Source organism: Falco cherrug, chromosome 7, assembly GCF_023634085.1.
Source record: "Falco cherrug isolate bFalChe1 chromosome 7, bFalChe1.pri, whole genome shotgun sequence".
Lineage (NCBI taxonomy): Eukaryota > Metazoa > Chordata > Aves > Falconiformes > Falconidae > Falco > Falco cherrug.
In genome coordinates, this window is record NC_073703.1 from 16,901,823 (window position 1) to 16,923,538 (window position 21,716).

At 41.2% G+C, this 21,716-nt stretch overlaps 1 protein-coding gene across 9 annotated transcripts in view; it reads right to left on the minus strand.

Moving 5' to 3' along the window:
• MYO5A (myosin VA) overlaps nt 1-21,716 on the minus strand; it is a 103,291-nt gene that overhangs the window by 22,688 nt on the left and 58,887 nt on the right. For 5 of the 9 annotated variants that reach the window (XM_055715829.1, XM_055715826.1, XM_055715824.1 and 2 more), the window contains 13 exons: nt 20,027-20,110; nt 16,373-16,534; nt 14,252-14,349; nt 13,478-13,564; nt 13,271-13,379; nt 11,522-11,733; nt 10,416-10,572; nt 6,643-6,882; nt 5,815-6,063; nt 4,592-4,685; nt 3,729-3,877; nt 2,874-2,987; nt 547-693 (listed from right to left, as the gene is read on the minus strand). In XM_055715829.1, coding sequence (XP_055571804.1) covers nt 547-693; nt 2,874-2,987; nt 3,729-3,877; nt 4,592-4,685; nt 5,815-6,063; nt 6,643-6,882; nt 10,416-10,572; nt 11,522-11,733; nt 13,271-13,379; nt 13,478-13,564; nt 14,252-14,349; nt 16,373-16,534; nt 20,027-20,110 — 1,902 coding nt within the window. The remainder of the gene's footprint in view (nt 1-546; nt 694-2,873; nt 2,988-3,728; nt 3,878-4,591; nt 4,686-5,814; nt 6,064-6,642; nt 6,883-10,415; nt 10,573-11,521; nt 11,734-13,270; nt 13,380-13,477; nt 13,565-14,251; nt 14,350-16,372; nt 16,535-20,026; nt 20,111-21,716) is intronic. The other 4 variants (XM_055715830.1, XM_055715828.1, XM_055715825.1 and 1 more) reach the window with 1 other exon arrangement.

Genomic DNA, 21,716 nt, shown 5'->3' on the forward strand with positions numbered 1-21,716 from the left:
GTCACTGGTAATGCAACAGAGCAGGATGAATCCCAGTATGCTCAAGAAATTAACTGGTGGAAGAGTAGTAAGAAACAATTGCCAAACTGGTTTCATATATTTGTAAGTACTTAATGGACCAAATCAGAGAAGATTTTCACATAAAATACGCTAAATATGTCTAATCCCAGTGCTCTGGCTCTGCAGCCCGGTTGAAACATTTCTTATTCTGCCTAAAATGAACAATTACTCATTCTCTCCATCATATAAGTAGATTTCTACATTGCTATTCCTTAATAAAAACAGCCTTTGTTGTTTTTTTTTTCCGCAAAGTCCCAAGCACTTTTTGTTCCTGTTAACTTCCATCAGAAGATTTAACAGACCTTGGAAAACTAATATATATACCCAGTCCCTATACTAAGCAGCAGACATAAAACGTGTGGTTAAATGAATCAAGTACTAGCAGAAGATAAGGCTTTAGTAAGAGCCAGTCAGCTTTCACACAGCTACTACTTCACAAGAAGGGATACCCTGGCATCAGCATTTGATCAGCTAGAAGGAGTCCACCTTAGCTTTAGCACGGAGAGCTTGTTCTTCCTTTCTGTCCAGTTCATCCTGCAGGGATTGCTTTTCTTGCTCCAGCTCTGTAACCCGTTTCTGCAGCTTGAGGAACAGAGACATATCCAATGGTGCCTTTTTCTCACTCGGTTCCTGCTTTAGAAAGAACAGAAGGAAGTCAAGAAGTATTCCCCTTCCACATCACAAGGAAGCACTACAGTAAGTAAAGATGGAGGAACAGACTGGGGAAAGAAGGAACACAGAAATGGTACTTGACTCTGAGAATTGACTATTGGTATCTAAAATATTTCATCAGCTGTCAAACACTATTTTAAAATAGGATGTACTAGTATAAAACATATCTAAGCCTAAAGCCTAGCAAAAGAAAGCACTAGAGACTACCTAGCAGACAGGAGGTCTATAATTAAGCGTACCTTTTATTCTTATTTGTTTGGAGGGGGAAAGGAGAAAAAAAAGTCTGTGGTTAGACTCACCTGGAAACAACTGTAAATAGAGCCGCTTTTTTATTACTTCTAAATTATTTCTACAGTAAGTTCTTTAGCTACAGAGAAATCTCTCTGCTGATTGTAGATTTACAGGTTAATTTAGTGGGATGTGACATAAAAAATAGGTACCAGAAGATATATTTTTTGTCTTTTTTCTTTTATGATGCTAATTATACAGCCTGTTCTCAGCCTAATCCACTAGCTTTGTCACTATTTTCTGGGCAAGGACCAGCATTCATGATCTGAAAGTACACTGAAATGGTCCATCAGCCATTTTGTACTTTATGAAGCGAGAAGGTCAAAGCCTTTATTATAAAGTGCACCATAAAATTCTGAAGTCTAGAAAAGGAACTACAAAATTAATATTAATGACTGTAGCAGCCAAGCAAGCACAGCCATTTCCACTTCAGCTCCTTTTATTGTTGAGGGGAAGAGTCATAAAGCACACCAACAGCACAGGAAAAAGAAAGCAGACTTTGAGTTTTCAGGCTTTACTGGTTCACATTGAGATGCACCCTAGGTTTTAGTGTGGGTTTGTATCGTTAATCTGTATCGTTAGCCTAGAGTCAAACTGGAGTTTGAAATCTTAAGGGGTTAAACAAATACAGATTTCATCTTCCCAGTGCTGCATTTATTCACATTCTCGTATGAGTTCATTTTTTTCATCTATATCCTAAAAACCAAACCTGGCTCTAGAACAGCAAGTCAGTAAGTCTGTTAGCCAAACGAAAAGATGACATTTGGCTTGGGTGTGAAAACCAATCACATGTATTTGCACTGTCCTTTTCCTGATTATCCATGAAGGTAGGAACATCTTTCTGAAACAATTATGCAAGGTGGAAAATGTAAGAGGGAAGACAAATTATGGAAGAATCTACACAGAATATGTGTCAGCATCAATGTGTCAGGGTATTTGCATCCATAGCAGAAAATAATTTTCTGGGCAGGCTTTCAGAAACAGTAATGACAGCCTGAAAAAAGCAACTGTAGAGATAACTAACTGAGACAGAGCGCAAATGGAGAGCACTGTGTGATGGCTCACAGTTAAGAAGATCTCTAGGATGCACGGAAAAAGTTTTGCATCTGCAAACTGCCAAGAACAGTCAGACCACTGCCCTGACAGCTCTCTGCTGTGTCAGCACTCCCGCTTCTTTGGGAGGAGCCAAAAGGGGGAGTTACTTTGGAAAATACTAAGAATGGCTTGGAGTAGCAGAACACATTATTCATGATTATTATCCATCAGCTGAATCAAGAGTCACCATTTTGAAAATTTTTAAATATCCTGGGATCTGTATCACTGCATATGCAAAGGGACAGTACATTCTTGGAGTTGTATTAGTCTCTATGAAATAGAGGAAAAATGAATCAACATGAAGTTCTCACCCCCAATGCATTATCATTCCATGTAGCTACTAAGAATGTGGCTAGCCACCTTTCCACTTTTAACCCTTGAATATACAGCGCACAGACTCCTCAGGAAGTCTCACTGGTTTTCTGGATTCCTACATTGTGCTGAAAAAGTGATTTGGCTTATAAACACTGGCAAGCAAATGGTTTGCAGATGCAAATCAATTGGATGGCCAAGTGTCTGGTCTATGTTTACTGTAATGCAGAAGAATTCAAAGCATACTTTCACAAAGTCTTGTTACACAGGACCACAACTAACTAGAGAATGAACTATTTTCAAAAAGGAAATGGGAAAAGCTGGATTAAAGCATCAGATATCTCAATGTAAGGATATAGCATTCACAAGCACATAGTAGAAAAAGAGATAGGAATGAGTTCAACCACTGATCAATGAAAAGTTGTTGGGGTTTTTTTTGACATTACCTCCATCCTTACTGGTAAGTCTTCTGCTTCTGTGATCTCAGAGCTAAAAGTATATTCAGACTCATTGCTACTGTGAGTTGAATCCGTTCTTTTGTGTCCAGGCTTGGGGATGTTCTGAAGTGCAAATGAAACAAATCAATACCGCTATATGGTTTTCCCTGTGACTGTCTCTTCACAACCTGTAATTTAGCTTGTAACATTTGGTGTTATTTCACAGCTCTCAAAATCTATAAGAAAAGATTTTTGACTCTGGTTTCTCATGCCACCTAAAGTCTATGAGTTCACAATCAAATCTTTGGAGACAGGTCAGATCCTATACCATCGAGTATTGCTGCACAAAGCAGAATCAAGCAACAATACAGCATTCTATGGGAAAGAAAAGCTCAGTTTACAGGAAGCACAGGCAGTAATTCTCTAACTTCCCAGATGCTGCACTGAGGAATACTTTTTCTTCCTGTCACACAAAGTATTCCTAGAACTACTTAAAACTGAACGCTGGATGAAAGTGGTACAAACAATCCCAGCACACGTGGATAACTTCAGGGCAAAATTAAGGGCAGAGAGCATGTGCAATACCACTAGGGAAGTCAGAGCAGTAATTTAGCCTTCTTCACAAAAGTGAAAATTAAAATAAAATACAATACAATACAATAAATCAACAAATTTTAAATGTATTTGTTTTGGCTGAGCTAATCTAATTGATCAATATTTAGAAGGACAAATTCTTTTCAGGTACAAGCCACCACCATACAGCTGACAGCAGAATCAGTTACTAACTTATACCACTAGATTCTGCCTAAACACATTTGTGACCAGTTTTTTTTGTGCATATTTCTCCTATGTTTAGCCACTTACCACCATTAAGTTCATTTCATCCTTGAGATCATCATATCGCTCCTCTAAACGGCTGAACTCATTCAGCAGGTTCTGGTACCGTAACCGTTCATCATTCAGATCTAGCTCGAGCTGTTTTGTTTCCTCCACTAGCTTCTTTTCCATCGTCTCTGCCACAGAGAACAAGAATCCAAAGTGAGAACTCCAGTTCTACCTACCGTGCAGTGCATCCATCCTGGAGGTACAGGCACGTGTCTGCACCAGGAACACAGACAGTGAAAGAGTCTGCTGTTTGAAGCTGGTGCGTGGTATTTGTGCTTCTGTAGGCAAACATTAAAGTCAAATATATGAAGGACCAAAGCATTTCTTGTAGGAACCACAGAAGGGTTCACTCAGTCAAGTTAGCTGTTCTGCTAATACCTTGCCTTAGTAATTCCAGGAGGCAGGAGGAAGGGGTACTAGCCCAGTGCGGCATTATGTAAAAAGGAAAACATGAGACACTTTACACCTCAAGCACACTGACCCCCCTCATCGCAGCTGCCTCCACTACAGCCTTCGTATCTAGAGTCATGCTCTTCTGGCTGCCGTCTACATAGTCACAGCAGCCAGAAGAGCTGCGGTAGATTAACTGTATTGAATATCAGAGCCTTCTTTCTAAAAGTAAAAGGCTTTGTAACAGTCACCCTTACCAAAAAGATCCCAACCCCCTAGGATTTCGTGGAAACTCAAATAGTAAATAAATCTGATGCACGTGAGTTCTTAAAACAAAGAAAAGAAACTACTAAAATAAAAAGGAATGCAAACTAAGGTAAATCTATACAGTAGAATGTTGCTTTGCAAGGTAACATGAAGTAGAAAACCTGAGCGAAAAGAACAGAGCCAACCTGTTATTTCCCTCGCCTGGTCATGGATGCGGCGGTTCAGCTCCTCCTTTTCTGTTTTCAGTAACGTGTTCTGCTCTTTCAGCTCCGATACCAGCTACAGAGGTCATAAAACATTTGACTCAGAATGCAGTTCATCTTTCATCAGTAGCTCTAACAGCAACAACATCCTTGTAAGAGTTTAAATACTTAAACTTTTATTCAGAGAATGAAATCAGTAAACTAAGTAATGACACCTTCATTTCCCAAATTACGTTCCCTAAATACGTCCCACTGCAAATTTCCCAGGATGTTCTGCACTCCACTTCTAATCAGATGCCAGAACTGCCTTGAATCACTCCACTGTGCCATAACATTTTTCAGTAAAGTCCCAAAGATGTAATTTACACCTTAAAATAGAAATATTCCTAAAATAGGAACAAATTTGGCAGTAGTGCTGTGTATTCCATTGTATTGGGTAACACCATAATCTATCACCTTGCTTCTGCCCAGAAGTTGTGCCACTTTAACCGTGCCCAGGTTTGCGGTTACTCATTTGTCTCTGTGGTTACTATTTATGAATACTAAAGCATTCACTTTGCTTAATCAATTAATAGTTTTCCTTATGTTTATCTGGTCTTGAAATGTATCCCTGCAGCATCACATAATGATGGAATGGCTCTTCCAATATGTGAAACTTGCACCGTTATCAGCAAGTAATCTTGTCAGGAAACAACCTGTTTGATATGTTTGTGGTTAAAGCAGAGATAAGGGGTTAGTCAAAACCTGCTGAACTAGACAGTGCATGCATACATGTGTTTAATAGGCTAATTGTTTAAATTAGTAGGATAAGCAGGTACTGTTGAATACTGTGTATGGGACAGATCTCTGATATCTATGTGATTACAGTCTCTAGGAAAGTAAAATGATTGCTTTTTATGAATGTGCTTCTTCTGACTAATTGAGGAAGCCTAAGTGTTTCGATTTGCAGATACTTTCAATATCAAAATCTGAGTAGATTGAATACATGTATTTACATACAATATATAGATCTAGTACATTCTTCTACCTTCACAGCTGTACTTATTTAGTTATCAAGCCTATTTAGAAAAACATAAAGGTATAACATTGCTGAAAAATACTGTAAAAATATCTGCCACACAACTGAAGCAATTAAGCCTGAGTAAAACCTGAGTGGACATCAGACCTCTATAAATCTTCTCATGCACCTGAGGCTGCATACTCGCCTGCTCGGTTTCATGTTTGTATTTGTCTGCCCATTCCTCAATGGTTTTCTTCTCAGACTGAGTTTGGTGCAGCTCCTTCCGGAGCTTGGCAATCTCCTCCTGAAGGCTGAGGACACGGTTGGTCGCGTTTTTGGCCTCCTCCTCACTCATCCGAAGCCTTTCCACGTCACTCCGCAGCTTCTCTGTCTCCGTACTGTACGTGACCTCCAGGTTGCTCAGCTTCTCCAGTAGAGATTTGTACTCTTTGTTCTTTGCAAAACACAACACAGACATGGCAGCTGTTGGAGAAGTTCTAGTTTAAGGGAGCCTTCTAGTTCCCTACAGAATATACCCAAATATAGGAGCAAAAGAGCAGCTTCCCCATTTCAAAAAGTTTCACTCTGTTTTCGCAGCACCGCTTAACAAGGTGACAGAACAGTCCAGTCTCTAAGCCTGCACATTAACATTCCAAACTAAAATCAGACGGGGAGCCCACATGCACCAAACATGATCACCTCAATGGAAAGCTCATGAATATTTCATAGCTTTTGTTCATGGAGTGTTTGGCACCTTCCCCTTAAACAGAGCAACTCATGTGCTTCAAATGAAATAGTGACATTAAGGGAGTAGATGTTTTCTCTCAGTGCTGCTGAGAGACACAAATGGATGCTTTACTGTTCCAGTTCTACTGTGACCTCCCTTTCTCTTGTATCAATGTTCTTGAGCAGAAAGGAGAACGGATACATTACAATGAAAATTCAGTGCGTTCTTCTGTGAATGCCCACAGTGCTACTGAGAAAGGTAATACAAGATTTCTAAACATTTTCCCTGAGGCCAGGGGGCTTCTACCTGCTCATCAATTTTTCGCTGCAGCTGCATGATCTTGTTCTCCAAGCCAATGTGAAGCTTCTTGTAGCGTTCTACAGACCGGGCCTCTATCTTCAGTTTCTTTAACTCCCTCTTGGCCATCATGCGCCGGTAACAGCATTGCAGGTAAACAATTGCCTTCAGGGTCCGACGGTAGTGCACTCGAGCCAGCCAGCCTCTGACATGTTTCTGAATAATAATAGACTTGTGCTCCCGAAGCATCTAGAGTTAAGTAAAAACACCAAAAGGGGTATTAGATTTGCAAAGTACACCTGCTCAGTTAAACAGACTCCATAATGAGAAGTGTAGAAATGATGTACAGAGTCCTTAGCATGAAAAGAGAAACTTCTGGCAAAGAGTAACAAAAAAAAAAAATGGAATTAATTTAAACAAAAAAGAAGAGGAAAAGAAGACAGGAATAAGGAAGATGACGGAATAAAATGAAAAGGAGACAGAAAGAAAAACATGGAAAGAAAGAAGTGGAGGCACACTGAAGAAGCAGGCATGCCTTTGTGTTGATGTCAGATCCACGTTAATTACAAAAACATACTGTACCTGTTGGCAAGATTACAAATACAATCTTTTTTTTTTACTTCATCTTTAGACATCATTGACATGCTGCACAGGATTCACCAACACAGACTTTAAAATTACTACGCCTGACATGAAATGCAGCTAGTACACACTAGAACCCAGAGTAAATTGTAATAACTGTTAAAACCTGCAGCTGTAGTCTAGCTCACCAAACTACAAATTCCAGTCAGTTTTCCTTCTTTTTTTTTTTTCTTCTTTTTCTTTTTTGACATATCTTAGACTTGCCAGCATGGAAAAATCTCCATTTATTCTAATCAGAAATTTTATATCGTAATAATTCCAACTCATTTCATGGCACAATTTTCAGCCATAGCTTTGAGGTGTTAAAAAAAAAAAAAAAAAAGTAATAATTTTTAAGAATAAAGGTGAAGAATGCCAGCAACCTTCATCAGTGTGTTAGCCAGAGACTTCCACTAAGAAGAGTCTGCTACTTGTTTTTGGGTCCTTGACCCACTGATTCAATCTGAGATGCTCCAAGTCTGGAGCACCTGAATTCCAGCAGACCACAGCTAGGCTCGGAGAGCCTGCCCAAACCCACGAGGCTTCCAGGACTCAGGGAACTTGACAGTTCACTTAAAAGCTTCTGTAAATCAAACAGTTTACCCTAAAAAACCAATTTAAGATTTTATGTTACTTCCTGGATTTGATAGCTTAAAGATCATATGCAGTTCACATTCTTACACTGATTTACCACAAAGCTAGTAAGACAAACTGGTAGGGTAACAATAATTTTATTATTTTCTACTTCTCAGCAAATGAATTGAAATGTGTTACAAGTGTTACACATTTCCAGATCAGTGAGTTTAAAAGGTTCACTGGCAAAGCGGCAAGATTATAAGATACACAAACTTCCTCACTTGGTATTTATTTCTGAAGAAAAAATGAGACTTGAAATACCAGCAATTGGTTAAACAGCACAGCCAGGTAAGGAAATCGCTCTCTCAAAAGTACAGTGAGATCAAAAGCCAAAGTCCTTCTGAGTGCGTGTCACACAGTCAGCATTCCTGCCTCCTCCTTACACATTTCCCGGAACAGGCCCTTGGGTTACACACGGGTGCCTGAACAGCCCAAACCCAACCAGCTTTCAACAACACTTTCCTCTCACGTTTGAAAGCTCCCTCAAGTCCCATAAAATACCTCCATCGTGCAGGGACGGTGCTCATCTGCCAGTGAATTCTTACACCCATGCCATCCAGTGAGGAAACACACCGCTCCAGTGTAAGGTGAGAGGATCAGAAAAATTACTTAATTTACCAGGTATTTCCCAGGAAAGCTTATGTAAAAGCTGTGGAGGAACTAAACTCCTTGTGAAGCTGAGAAGCACATCGCAATGTCTTGGTCAGAAGCTTTCCCCAGGATGTGTGAAATAGATGATTCAACCATTTTAAATTCCTTGTATTAGTCATGTGACTGCAACACATGCCCTCTCTTCTAACAACAACAACAACAGGTACCTTTCACAATCCTAACGAACAACACCTGTACCGTGTAGTCCAACCTCACGGCTCAGCCCAGGTGTGCCGCACGGGGCAACCCTTCGGTTTCACTCATTTGCAGCCATCATGAAGTTGGGAACAGCAGCGTTTACCTTGCCACGGCAGGCACAGCCTGTGCTTCTCCTCCTGGCCAGCCCCGTATCCCAGCTTCAACAAAACCCCACCTCAGGAGGACACCGCAGATGCACTTCTCAGAACGCGGTGGTTTACCGTGGTGAACAACTCACTGCTCGAGGGGGGATACTCCCTGACAGGCAAGTCCGACCACCCCTGCCGGGGACCCCTCCAGAAATCTGCCATCTCAATTAAGAGGCAATATAACAGGTTTATAAAACTCCGTGCTACAGGACAGATGGGGCGTGTTTCACTTCAGGCATACAGGATCGTCTCCCGTCTTCCTAAGGGTGGCTTTTAGCCCACGGATTGCTGTGACCCACGTCTCACTTTGTCATATCTGTCAGATTGTACCTTATATAACCTCACAGCGTAAAATACGGTTTGTAATAATGAAAATGGTAAGAATTCCAATAAAAAGGCAAGCAGATACCCGCTCAAAAGAACAACCAAGTCAAGCACGGGGATCTTACTCCTTAGAAATTCTTATCAGGGATTACTTGTTTTCAAACTTGCTGGTTGGTGTATGTTAGAATGCTGTAATTTAGACACATTCACATGTGACTGCGTAGGCAACTTTAACAGAAATGAAAAATACACAGAAACCTCAAATATAAGAGAGAAACACATAGAACATAAGCATTAGTTGGCTTTTGGTTATAAGCCCTCAATGTTTACCTGCTTGGGAAAAAAACAGAACTCTTTTGGCTAACTTTTCAGCAAAACACAGACTGACTTTTGAGCCTAGTTAAAACAATTCATGTAGACAAAAGTGCCATGAAACATGCTGGCATTTTGTAATTTAACCATCTGAATCATAATTCTGTTTCCAGCCCTGTAAACACTGAAGAACAAATTCTAACTTCTCAATTGAATTTTTATTTTTCAGCCAAGCGTGATTAGGAAAATATTATCAATATCACTAGCACAGGGTTATATCAATTTCTCTCCAAAACAAAACCAACATCAATACATTTAAAAAAACCCTAACAAATAAACAAACCCAAAACCATGCTTAAATTTTAACCTCCTGTTTCTGTGGGTATCTCTTTGCTAACATTAATCGTCAGTACATTCCATCAGCCATTTCAGAATCACTGAAATTAGGGATGGAATAGGAACAGCACATCACAGATGTATATTGATGTGAGCAATGCTGATTTGGACTCACGGGGGCACATTCACACAAGGCCATTTTCAGTATTTATTGTAAGTGCCTAAACATTATATGTAACAAATGAAAAAGTAAGAAATGCTGAAAATCGGTCAGACTCTCCACTGACTGCACTGAAAGTCTAGGTACATCCATATTAGATGACAATGTGAGTATCTCTAAAATGACAAGTTCACTGATTGCAGTATCAGATCTTTTTAATTTCCAGGTGCTGTCCCTCAGTCCCTCAATCCGTGCTGTGTTATTTTGTTTGTGTGTTATGAGTAACAGCACGCACAGAAACAGTTCTGATTCCCAAGGGAATACCACAGAGCAGCTTCATCCTGAATGTATGTGGTAATAAAGCTAGAGTGAAGAAGTAAAACATGACTCCTTACCATTTGGTACTTGTTCCTGGCCATGTAACCCCTTAAGAGAGCCTGAAGAGCAATAGTAGCAGCTCGCATGCATTGGTATCTTTTGCGGACCACATACATGCGCTGGAACTTCTGAATGGTGATGGCAGCCCGTGTTCTCCTCAAGAACTTGGCATAGCTAAGCAGGAAAAAGATTACCTGTAATTATGTTTTCCAGTGCTTGAATGCTATTTTTTTTTCACATCCTATAACATTACTCTCTTTCTCAAGAGCTAGACTTTCTACTTCCGTTTCTTCCTAACGCTGCCAGTGATACAGCATATTTACTTGCTATTCTACCTTATGGTAGTACACAGAATGACAAATTATCAGAAACCTTGCAAGGTTTTACAGAGAAATGTTTTCACTTCCTCTGAGAACTGTGCTGTAGAACTGAGCAAATACACTCCGCTTAACTTCTCATCGGTTTTTCTCCAGCTTTAAAGCTATTTCCACTATGCCACCTTCCAGACCTCCTCTTCTAACCTCAACCTGTAGAAAACATTCACCTGTGTTTGGTCTTCTCAGCAAGACAATTACACAGCATCTTGACATAAGCCTGTTTCCAAAGGTTGATCCTTACAGTCTTTATAACCACCTTGTCTTTGAATACCATCCATACTCCTACCCTTTTCTCAGACCCATCCATGGCCACCCCTCAGAAGTCAATCCAAACAAATGACTCTGATGTATCTCCCCTCACAGCTGCACCCTGGCTGAGGAATGGCTTCTCCAGCAGGACAGACAGACCCAGCTGGGAGGGCACATGGAAACTGGGCAATAAGGACTCAGCCGAGAGTTCTGCTTTACCTCACCTGCAACATACCTCCTAGTACTACTTGTACGCTGCTCCCACTAATGACGTACTGTTCTAAGTATCACACAGCCAGGGTGCTACTGTCCTCTCAGGAAGGTCAAAACCAGACAGGACAGACATACTCATTATATTCAATTTCCTTCATTTCCCTGGAAAATCATTTCCTCTCAGCCAGTAGAGGAAGGAGAGAACAAATGTTTCACATTTAAATGTCCTATTTAAAGGGATCTCAATTGAGGCTAGTGTGGGTTTTCCCATGAGCATTGCTTACCAGCGTGCTTGGTACCCTCTGACATGTCTCTGAATGGTGATGGCAGCCTTCCTCATACGCACGTACTTCTTTCGCATCAGCCAGCCTCGGATCGTCTTTTGGATACGGATACAGGCAGCTCTCAACTTATCTGCCCTTATTTTTTCCAGATAGGCTACTTGACCAGCCCGGAAAAATATTTTTGTCTTACCAAACTGGTACTTATCCTTGTCCTATTTTCAGAGGTAAAAAGAGGATCAGTTACAGCATTAAATGTTAGTGCATTAAAAAAAGGCATTAAGGGCTAAATGAAAGCACAGTTAGTAAAGAGGCAAAATTATGTGTATAATATTTCCAAGTACACCTAGACTTCATTTAAGTAGTGGAGGAGTGTATTTTCTCTGTATGATTCTGTTAACAAATTAATACAAGGCCACAAGCACGGCCTAAAGAAGTACTGTGCGATTTTTGCTTAGACAAGAATGCCACGAAGATTATAACAGACGCGGAAGGCTACGGGAGGTGACAAAGAGGATGAAAGCAAATACAGGCAACACACATGTACAATGTCCTGTTTAAATTGGAGATAACCCCTCTGAATGGTCCATCTTAAAACGTATTACACAGCACAAACCAACCCACTGGGGATTCAACCATGTACACATCATTTACTGCATTTACTAAGGCAGAACAAAGCATCTTGGTGCTGCTCAGACACATCTGAAATTTCAGAACTAAACCAGAAAGAGAGGAATATTCTGTCACTATAGGCTATAGTACTCCTGGGAGGGAAAACCTGAGAATATACAAAGGTACACTGAATAAAACTGATTTTGTTGATTGTTTGATGTTAAGTTAAAAGGAACTGCAGTCAAAGAGCTACAGCTTAGGACACATTTAACACTATACATTAACACTATAAATGCAGACACATGCATATAAACCAAAAGATTTTCGTTGTCCACCCAATGACACAGAATTTAAAAAGCTGAGTCCCAACCTGCCTGCACAGTATTTATTTGTTTCCATAAACGTCCTAACATTGGCATTGCACCACAGCAAGGTAAGCGTTCTTGCTTTTGTATCCTCAGTAATTTTTTTAAGTTTTTTTTAAAAAAAACCCAAACCAGTATCCTTGGTCTTTTTCTGTTCCTGACACTTCTGAATAGGTCTCAACTAGCCACCTTCCACTAAGAACTGGCTGGCACTGTCTCTTTGGAGCCTGCCTGTTGCCTGCGGTTCACCAGTTCTTAAGAAAACCCAAGAAACCCATCAGTGCAGGTGCAAAACCAGGGGTGTGGATGGCATAGCCTGGGAATAGGGCTGCAACTGGATGTAGAAGGTAAAGCAAGAGGCTGCCGAGGCACGGGGACAGCCACAGCGCTAAGCAGGGAGACAATGTCACGAGGATGAAAGGAGTGAAAAAGGTTGACTTCAGCGCAGGAGCTGAGGAGCGGTGAGAAAGGCACAAACACGTACACAGACAGAAACACCTCCACATTAGAAAACCTCCAGATAACTATACCTTCCTTCAGCTGTGGTTAATGCGTCTTGCCGTTAAGCAAGGTAAGGCTCACCCTCAACCCACCCACACTTAAAAAAAATCACTGTCTTCCTTTCCTGTGATACACTGGGAAATTCTACAGTTCCTGCGCCAATATCGGCAGTTCAGTACTCTGTAGAAGTGCTACAACAGCGTGGCGATGAGGGGTAAGCAATGCTATCTTTACTCCTTCAGATTCCAAATGCTCTCAGCACTAAGTCTGGTACCAGAATCAGCTTCTCCAGGACATTTTTACACGTCTGCTTTCGGTCACTAAGGACATCTCTCTGCTTCATCAGAACACGGTAACGGCTGAAGAACTCTTGGTACGTCCACCTGTCCCAAAAACAGAGACAGTGTCAGTCCCAACAATGAGTAATTCTCTTAAAAAGAAGATCTGCAGCTGAAAGCAATCTAAAAAGTGGCAAACACACCTGGAGGGGAAGCCAGCTGCACTGATTCGGATGGTCTCCAGGACACCACAAGCTCTCAGCTGCTGCACTGCCCGCTTTTCATCAAATCTACATAGGAATAAAAACAGCCTGTGGGTGTGGGGCTACTTCTGTATTACATGGGACCTCTGGCCCTGTGCACACCCAGGACAGACGTGGCACAGAGAGGCAGCAGGGGTGGGATGTAGTTAACAAGTCCCGCTAGTGCTTCTGCAACTCAGCGCTAACAGAGGACAGCCTGACCAGGGAACTGCCTGAGCCCGTCGGCTGCTGCAAGCTGCTTATCCTGTCCTGCCTCCCGCTGGCCTGCCCAACAGCCATGGGAGCCTTTGTGTGCCCGGATTTTAAGCAGACTTCTGAGAAAGGCTCTAAGTGAGTTCATACATGAAAAAAAAAAAAAAAAAAAGATAAAGAATGACACTGGAATCTGCAAAAGCAAATTCCAGCAAATGTCAAATGAACTCAGGCAGTGCAAACTGCCAGTCACATTTAAAACAGCCAGCAATTAAAATGCTAGTAATTTTCCTCATATATTACCATTAAAAAAGAAAAAAAATGCATCAGGAAGTATTTCTCCTTCTGTTCATCCCAAAACAGCCCCTGCTGTACCATGTACACATACACAGTGGGTTCTTAACAAGAGAAAGGAGACCCACCACCCCTGTGTGAGCACGGTTTAGCAGAACCTCAGTCCGCGAGGCTTTGGGCAATCCCCTGCCATGCACAGGCTACACAAACCTACGTGAACCACCTTACGTGAATGGAAACTTGAAGTCGTTAGGCTTAATACAGCGCACGTAGTGTGGAGTTGTAGCGTTCAGGGTTTCCATCAGCAGATGAAGAGAGTTTCGAAACTTTTTGAAAAAGAAAAAACGGAAAACCATCAGGGAATAGCCTCAATAAGCTCAGTCATGTTTGACATAACCTCAGGAAGTGGACCTAAGGATATTTTCTTATTTGCAATAATCCTTTCAGTAATAAACACCAGCTTGTTTTTGTTATGGTAATAGATTTTCATTTCATTTCAGGTATCATCTTTGGGTGAATTACGTTATAGTGAGACAGTCTTTACAGGAGCAAAGCTGTGACAAGTTACAAAAACATGGGATAGACGAGTTATTTTCAGCTTCTGACTGTATCATGTACCCCGATCTTTGTCTAATCCATCTCTTCATGACAAAATCTCATGGCATATTATTGAATAGTCACATTATTTTAAATAAATTTTAAATCAAATTTAAAATCAACAGAGGGGAAAAAAAAAAAGTATTAGTTTCTTCAGCTCCACTGATCCCAGAGCTACACGTCAGATCTACTGAAAAGAGCCAGTATCTGAGAGTTTTAGGAGCTCGACTTTCAAAGAAGTATCAGGACCACAAATACGTAATGTACTGCAGTATATTCTTCTAAGCACAGAATACCCTAATAGATAAAGAAAACTACAAAAACATGATTGAAAACATGTTTTAAAAGTCTTAGTATGGATTTCCCTCTTTCTGTTGAACTCATGATTCTAAGCCAACCTCTATTTCTACACAGAATACGATAAAGATCACTTTTGTATTAGCTGTCTTCAAAATTTATAAATTAATATACATGGTTGATTTACAGTAGTAGTATGGGAGTACCCCTAACACTTCAACTCATAGATTCAGTCTGACAACAAAACTGCCAGCCCCAGGATACAGTCTGTTTGCAAAATCAGAGATGAAGCTCAAATTAAAAAGATAACTGGGCAGGGGTTTTCATGCATCGATTGCAGAAGACTGGAATTTGCAGCCTGTACCACAAACACGTGCCAACCAGATTTGCATTCTGTACAGTAGCATGAATAACTATTCCCATTCCCACCCGCAGCCTGACATGATTTGCTTCAGGAAGGTTATAGAGAAATTATGAAACTCCAAACCAAACATTCTCTGAATTCCCTGATTCTCACTTAGCAGTGTGACTAGCTCATGACACTGCACAGACACTGTGCTAACATCTTTGTTAGGGAATTAACAACCACCCAAGGCAGTGGACAAAGCCAAGGCATTTTTTTGTGATTTTATTAAAACTCTGAGCACCCAAGAGTTGTGGTTGGTTCATCTTCAGGAACTGGCAGGGGACCTCGATACAAAGAACTGATGCCCTCTGAGAGCTAATTTGTATTCCAGGCTCTCCTACAGTAACACAAAGAGTTATTGACACAGAAGTGGACAGCCCTGGTGCAAGCCCCAGGCAAAAGAAGAATGCCACTGCTCACTACCAAAGTGGTACAGGCTGGCAAGTAAATAAAAACCAGGTACTAATCTGCCAAAAAAGTTCCCCTTGGCTGCTGCATACTGTCTGAGGGACAGTCCGTCATATATAAAGCACGGACTGGGGACATAACCATCTTGAGAAAACATCTGTTATTTCTCTGTGGAGTGAGAAGTAACAAAGAAGTGAGTTCTCCAGCCATACTGATCTGCACAGTTCTAATTTAATTCTGGCACATACGTGTGGATATTTTATGTTTAGCCCATTGATAACTGGAACCAAGTTTCCCAGTTGACTGAACTCCCACTTTTTATTTGAGTCAGACGATGTGCCACATGATCAAAAAGACCCAGTGTAAGATTTTCGAAGCTTCACAGCATCCAGCATGTTAATTCTATTTTAAAAAACATGAGTTTTGGTTTTGGCACCACAGTAAGAACTGAGCTCCCTGAAACTGTGGCCCAAAATGTATTAGTAATTAGGGTATACTTGCTCCAAACTGTAAGCCATAATCAGCTGCACCTGTCTCAAAATCACAGAGCATCCCAAGAAGCACCAGCACACCTTGAGACCTATGAGACAGAGGGAGGCAGAGGGAGACGTTATTTAATAGAGTTGCATCTTCAAACTCACCTGATGTCCCACAGTTTTCTTATGCTCCTTGCTGGCTTGGCCTGGCCTGGCCTTGGCTGGTTTTACAGCCGTTCGAGACAAAGGCACGCGCCCTGAAGGGGTTGCTGATGTGGGACTGAGGACCTTCTCCTCGTCCTGGAATAACTCTGGTAGCAGCTTAAACTGGTATAACAGCAGAAAAAATATAGAGAGTAAGAATCCAGCAAGTGATTGCCCCCATTTGTGCTTAAGGTAGGTAGAACCCAGGCTCAGTTTTTGTAAGCACTGTGGTTTTGCCAAACTCTACATGGGGACAATGCAAAAAGCATTCAAGCTAGTAGTATAGTGAGAGGGCCATGATTTAATACTAAAAATTCTGTGAGTTTGATCAGTGAGTCTCCTTCTGAAGATAAAATTCTGATTTGAGTTTTTCTTCATAGAGCCAGCAATAGCTTCCATGTGAGACTGTTAAGATACTGACAGCAGTTTCATAAGTACCAATTGCAATTATATACGGCTGCGCTGATCTAAGAAAGAAACAATAAGGTCCTTTCACATTCCAGTGGTGCATCAGACATCTTTGTGGTTGAGAAATATCTAGGACACTGAATAACCCAGCCAGGCAACAAAGTATATTCCTGCTTTATCGCTCTAAATTGAAATAATCAACTTAAAAGAGGAACCACCAACTTAAAAAAAAAACATTAGCCAAATTTATCTGACTGAAGATCTACTCTCAGGTCAGTGGGAGTGGAGGAAAAACCTAGAACATCTTTTCAAATATCACACAGGGCTTCCAGTTCCCTTTCTCTAATGGCTACAAAATACACCCATATATAATAGCTGCTTTGAAGTAACTTGTAACTAAAAATAACACCACCAGGTCTTTCCACTGACAACTACAGCACTTTAGAAGCATTATAAGAGTAAGAAAATCTGAACTTCTCTACCTGTCATTGAATAATCTTTTATCTAGCATCTGTGCATTTTCTCCCAAGAGATAGGAGCATTCAATTTTCAGTACTAGAAAGTGCTTGAGCTAAGTACAACCTAAAAAATAAAAAAATTGGGTTTGCCTTATAAAACTTGGTGAGCATGCACAATATCAATGAAACATGCTGTGCAACAAAATGGTGCTTGTGCTCTGTGGTTGTGCCAGATGGGCTAGCAGAAGGCATCAAACGTTCCTCAGTAGCATCCAGCACAGCACTCTAGCATAATATAATGACTACGAATGCTACAAAGGTATCCTAAATTCCTGAACTAAAAAAAGGAGTATCACAGCTTAGCTTTATCTCACTTGAGTCTGCTGGATTAGGAGCATGATGACCTTAGATTACCTCTGTAGCTGGTGGAAGAATGGCATTTCCAGAGGGTAGCTTACTCCGCCTCCTTCCACTGACTCAACAAAGAGTTGAGGATGACTGGGCCACCACCACCTTGCTCAGCTGCGCGCGGTCAGACAGAGCAAGTCACTATGCCCAGGCATCTGAGCTACAGAGCCAAGCCTTTCCATCCCACACAGAAACTTATCTGAATGCAATATGCTTTGTTTGAAACTCCTGATGCTCTCACACAGCTGGGGTGGGGGTGGGAAGGGGGTCCCCAGTGTCTCAGTTGCAGATGGATGAGTTCTTTAAGCCTTATTCCCTTTTTCCAACCCTGGGAAAATCTGCCTGTGGTGCATTTCAAAGGCACCACTTTCATAGACGCGGCCCCCAGTTCCTGCATGCAGAAGAAAGGAGCAATGCAGGGCCTTCTGCAGCACAGGCCCGCAACAGGACAGCGTTGCTGAGATGAGCCACTGTTGGGGCCTTCAGGTTTTCATTTGATTTTGGTTTTTAGTATCTTATCCATTTTCCTTGTTTTGCAGAAGAGTAGGAGTGTTCCAAGAAAGGGAAAACACTGATCAAAGGGCAGGTAATTCACGTGGTAGAAAACAGGCAAGCAAGCATTCTTCCCCTGTAATTTTTTCAGACTTAACACACATGCTGCTAACAACCTTACAGATCGTTTCTTTCAGTACAGAGCCACAACAGAAGATTTCAACAACACGCCAGTAACAAGCATAAAAGCTGAGGACTGTTGTATTGCTTTCATGACACATGCATGGAAACTGAACTAGTTGAAAGAGGTCCTGGGGGTGGATTTATAGAGAAGGCCAAAATAAATAGCTAAACACTACGGTGCCTGCCAAGAGCAGTCTGTGTCATGCACTTTGGAGAGCAAAGAAGCATTCGAGCTGTATGTGAGAGTGAGCATGGGCAGGATGACAGATGATGCATTCAATTTAGAATTACCTTCTGTTGAATGTGCACAGCAAACGCAGAAAACAGCAACAACAATAAAAAAAAAATCAGAAATGCAATCCCACCACAATTACAAATAAAGAGAGCCTGCTGAAAAGTAAAAATTAAACACTCTTCTTTTGAAAATCTATGTTCTTGACGGTTGATTTTTGTCTTTTTTTAAAACACTGGGTTTAGTTAAATTTACCATTAGGGAAAACCTTGTTGTTTCTTAGTGTTTATACTGAATTGACTCAACCTGCTGAGCTTGCCCAAGCCGTTACGCTCTAATTGCAGCTACATCCCCACTGTCCCTTACTCACTGGACCACATCCCCTGGAGCCCCTTGCCCCTCGCCCTGCACAGCACACTGCCACACCGCGGCACAGCCAGAGCTACAGGCGGCTGGTCCCTGCCAGTGCCCCAGGGATGCCCCTGCCTCCCACACTGCGACAACTGACTTCACGCAAACCACTTCTCTCACTGAAGAGCCTGCTGTGGTTTTTCCTTATATCACATGTTTTAATCATTTAGCTTCACATACCTGCTCAGAATAGAAACAGAAGAGAAAAATGTTGGTTTTCTAGCATGATTTTAAATAGCCTGTCCTTGATACCCAGCTTCCTGGGCCATCAGCGCTAGCAAATTCCCAACAGCCATCACAGCACAATGTCAAGTTAATTGCCTTTACATTTCAGAAGAGCACAACTAGCATTTTTGCCATTAAAAAAAGCAGATGATGCCACTGAAGGCCTGTTCTATAATACTCCTTCATGCAGTATTTTTCAATTCAGACGTTTTCTTTCCTTCATAGATATCAAGACAGCAAGTCTCTGTAAATTCTGGTTTGTGTCATGAGGGTCTACACATTTCATTCCTCCCTCAGTTTGCTTCTGAAACAAAACTTGTCTCTCCTCCAGAAATTTTCTGTTTAATTGTCAGGCCATTAGCAAAGAGCTTCTGTTTTCAGATTACAAAATTAAGGGCTTAACTCTTAACCCTTCTTATACTACTGTAGTATATTAGAACTCCTTGATGCCTTTGCAGAAAATACAGCTAAGTTTTGCGGAAAGTAAAAAAAAAAAACCAACAAACAAAACCCCACCCAAAAACCCCAAACCAATCAAAAAAAACCCCAACCACACAATCCAAAAAACACAAACAGTGAAATCAGTCGCTAAATATAGGCTGATCTTACATGGACCAAAATTAGGCTACAGGACATTCTAAATTAATACAGATAGCCAAGTAAAACACAAACTATATTCAATTTCAGTGGATCTGATGCTAAGGGAGAAATATTTCCTGTGTTTATAAGAAACTTTATATGACACTTAAGTCAATGATTCATAACTGCAAAAGAAGAGAAAAACATCCTTATACTAACCTTACTTGATTTTAGGACCTTAATCTGTTCTTCATAAACTGTGTCTTTATTCTTTTCCAAAAAGCCTTCACATTGATATTCCACCTGAAAACCATCATTTCACAAAAGTAAGTACTAAAATATTTAATATTTTGCATAGAATTCAGCAGCTGTAACATTCAGATTTAAAACAGGTAATTCTTGTGGATGTTGAAAATATCAGCTCCGAAGTCCATCTTTTATAAACACAGATTTTCCTCAAGGAGAGTGCTTTCTGGTAAAACATAAACCGTTAAAACATATAGAGATGAATACTGTTATTGCATTATACCAGATATAGTTCACTGCTGAGAGATGCTTGTGGGAAGACAGCATGACTGAATGGTTACCGTAAAGGTGAAGAATCAAAATGTGTGTCGAGCATCTCCTTCACTGAAGTTATCAGGGCTGCAAAATTGTGTGAAATCCAGATGCAACTGAGAACAAAATCTCATCTCATTAGCTGAGAGGCAATAATAGATCTGCCTGCAGCTTATTCTGAAAATGCCTCATTTGTACTCAGAAAGACTATTTTTACCAGAAGCAATAAAAAGTCTGAATGTTGTGATAATACATAACAATCCCCTATCATAGGGCCACAGAGGCTCCTGGACCAAGAAACAACCAGAGAATCAGACAAAACCCTAGTATTTATTTCATTGTCCTAATTCAAGGCTGAACAAAACCCCAAAACTATTGTCAAAAGTATGCTAATTCTCATGAAGTGTCTCATGCTAACTCTCCAATCTTGTACCAGGAGAAGCGCAGACTATAAAATACAAGAGCAGACCCTTACAGCAGATTTGTGCTTTCACAGCAGACAGACTGACAACCATCAGCAGCCCCTCTTGCAAGACTGCAAAAAATTCCTGGGGGGGGGAAGAAGGTTGAGGTTCTCCCCCAGATCTCTCCAGGGCTGAAAGCCCCCTCGGAACATCACCGTGGGTACCACTGACGTTCTTACCGCGTGGGCCAAAGCCACGAGAGGGCAGCAGAATCTCTTGCCTTCTCCCAGAGAAGATGTCAAGGCACTGAAGTCACTAACCTGCCAGCTACAGCTCTGTTTTTCCCTTCAAGATGCCTGGGTGCATTCACGTAAGCACACAGAAAAGCACAAAATGCTTAGCACAGGCAGTGCATCAGAGCGGAGAGATGAGCCAACACCTGCTTGGAGTGACTTTGGGCGTTCCTTAGCCCTCGCTGCCCAGCTAAGGCACAGGAAAGCCTTGTGGTCAAGTATTGAAGTTTAGCGTGATGGACAGTGCGTGAAATATTAATTAAATCCTTTTTGTTCTCTCATCCACCAAATAAAACAGAACTCATGAATCTGAACAGTTACAGAGGTGTCCTTGCTGCTTTCATTAAGGTAACACTAGACACAACAAGAACAGGACCCCTCTTCTACACGTAAATTCAAGAACCTGGGAGAAACGGAGGCAAATAAAGGCCTCCAACCCCCGCCACCAGCACCTACAGACCTGCTGGCAAGAATCACAGAGCTTCTCCGAACTTTTTTCAGCAAAAATGACAGTATTCTGAGGCAGCTCCTTTGTTTAACAAGACAATTATCTTAAAACAGGATTTTTGATTTTTTTATTTTATTTGAACCCGAGGAGTTGCTCAGTTTGCTGATGTATCGTGGCAGCTGAACAACACATGGACTCCACTGAAA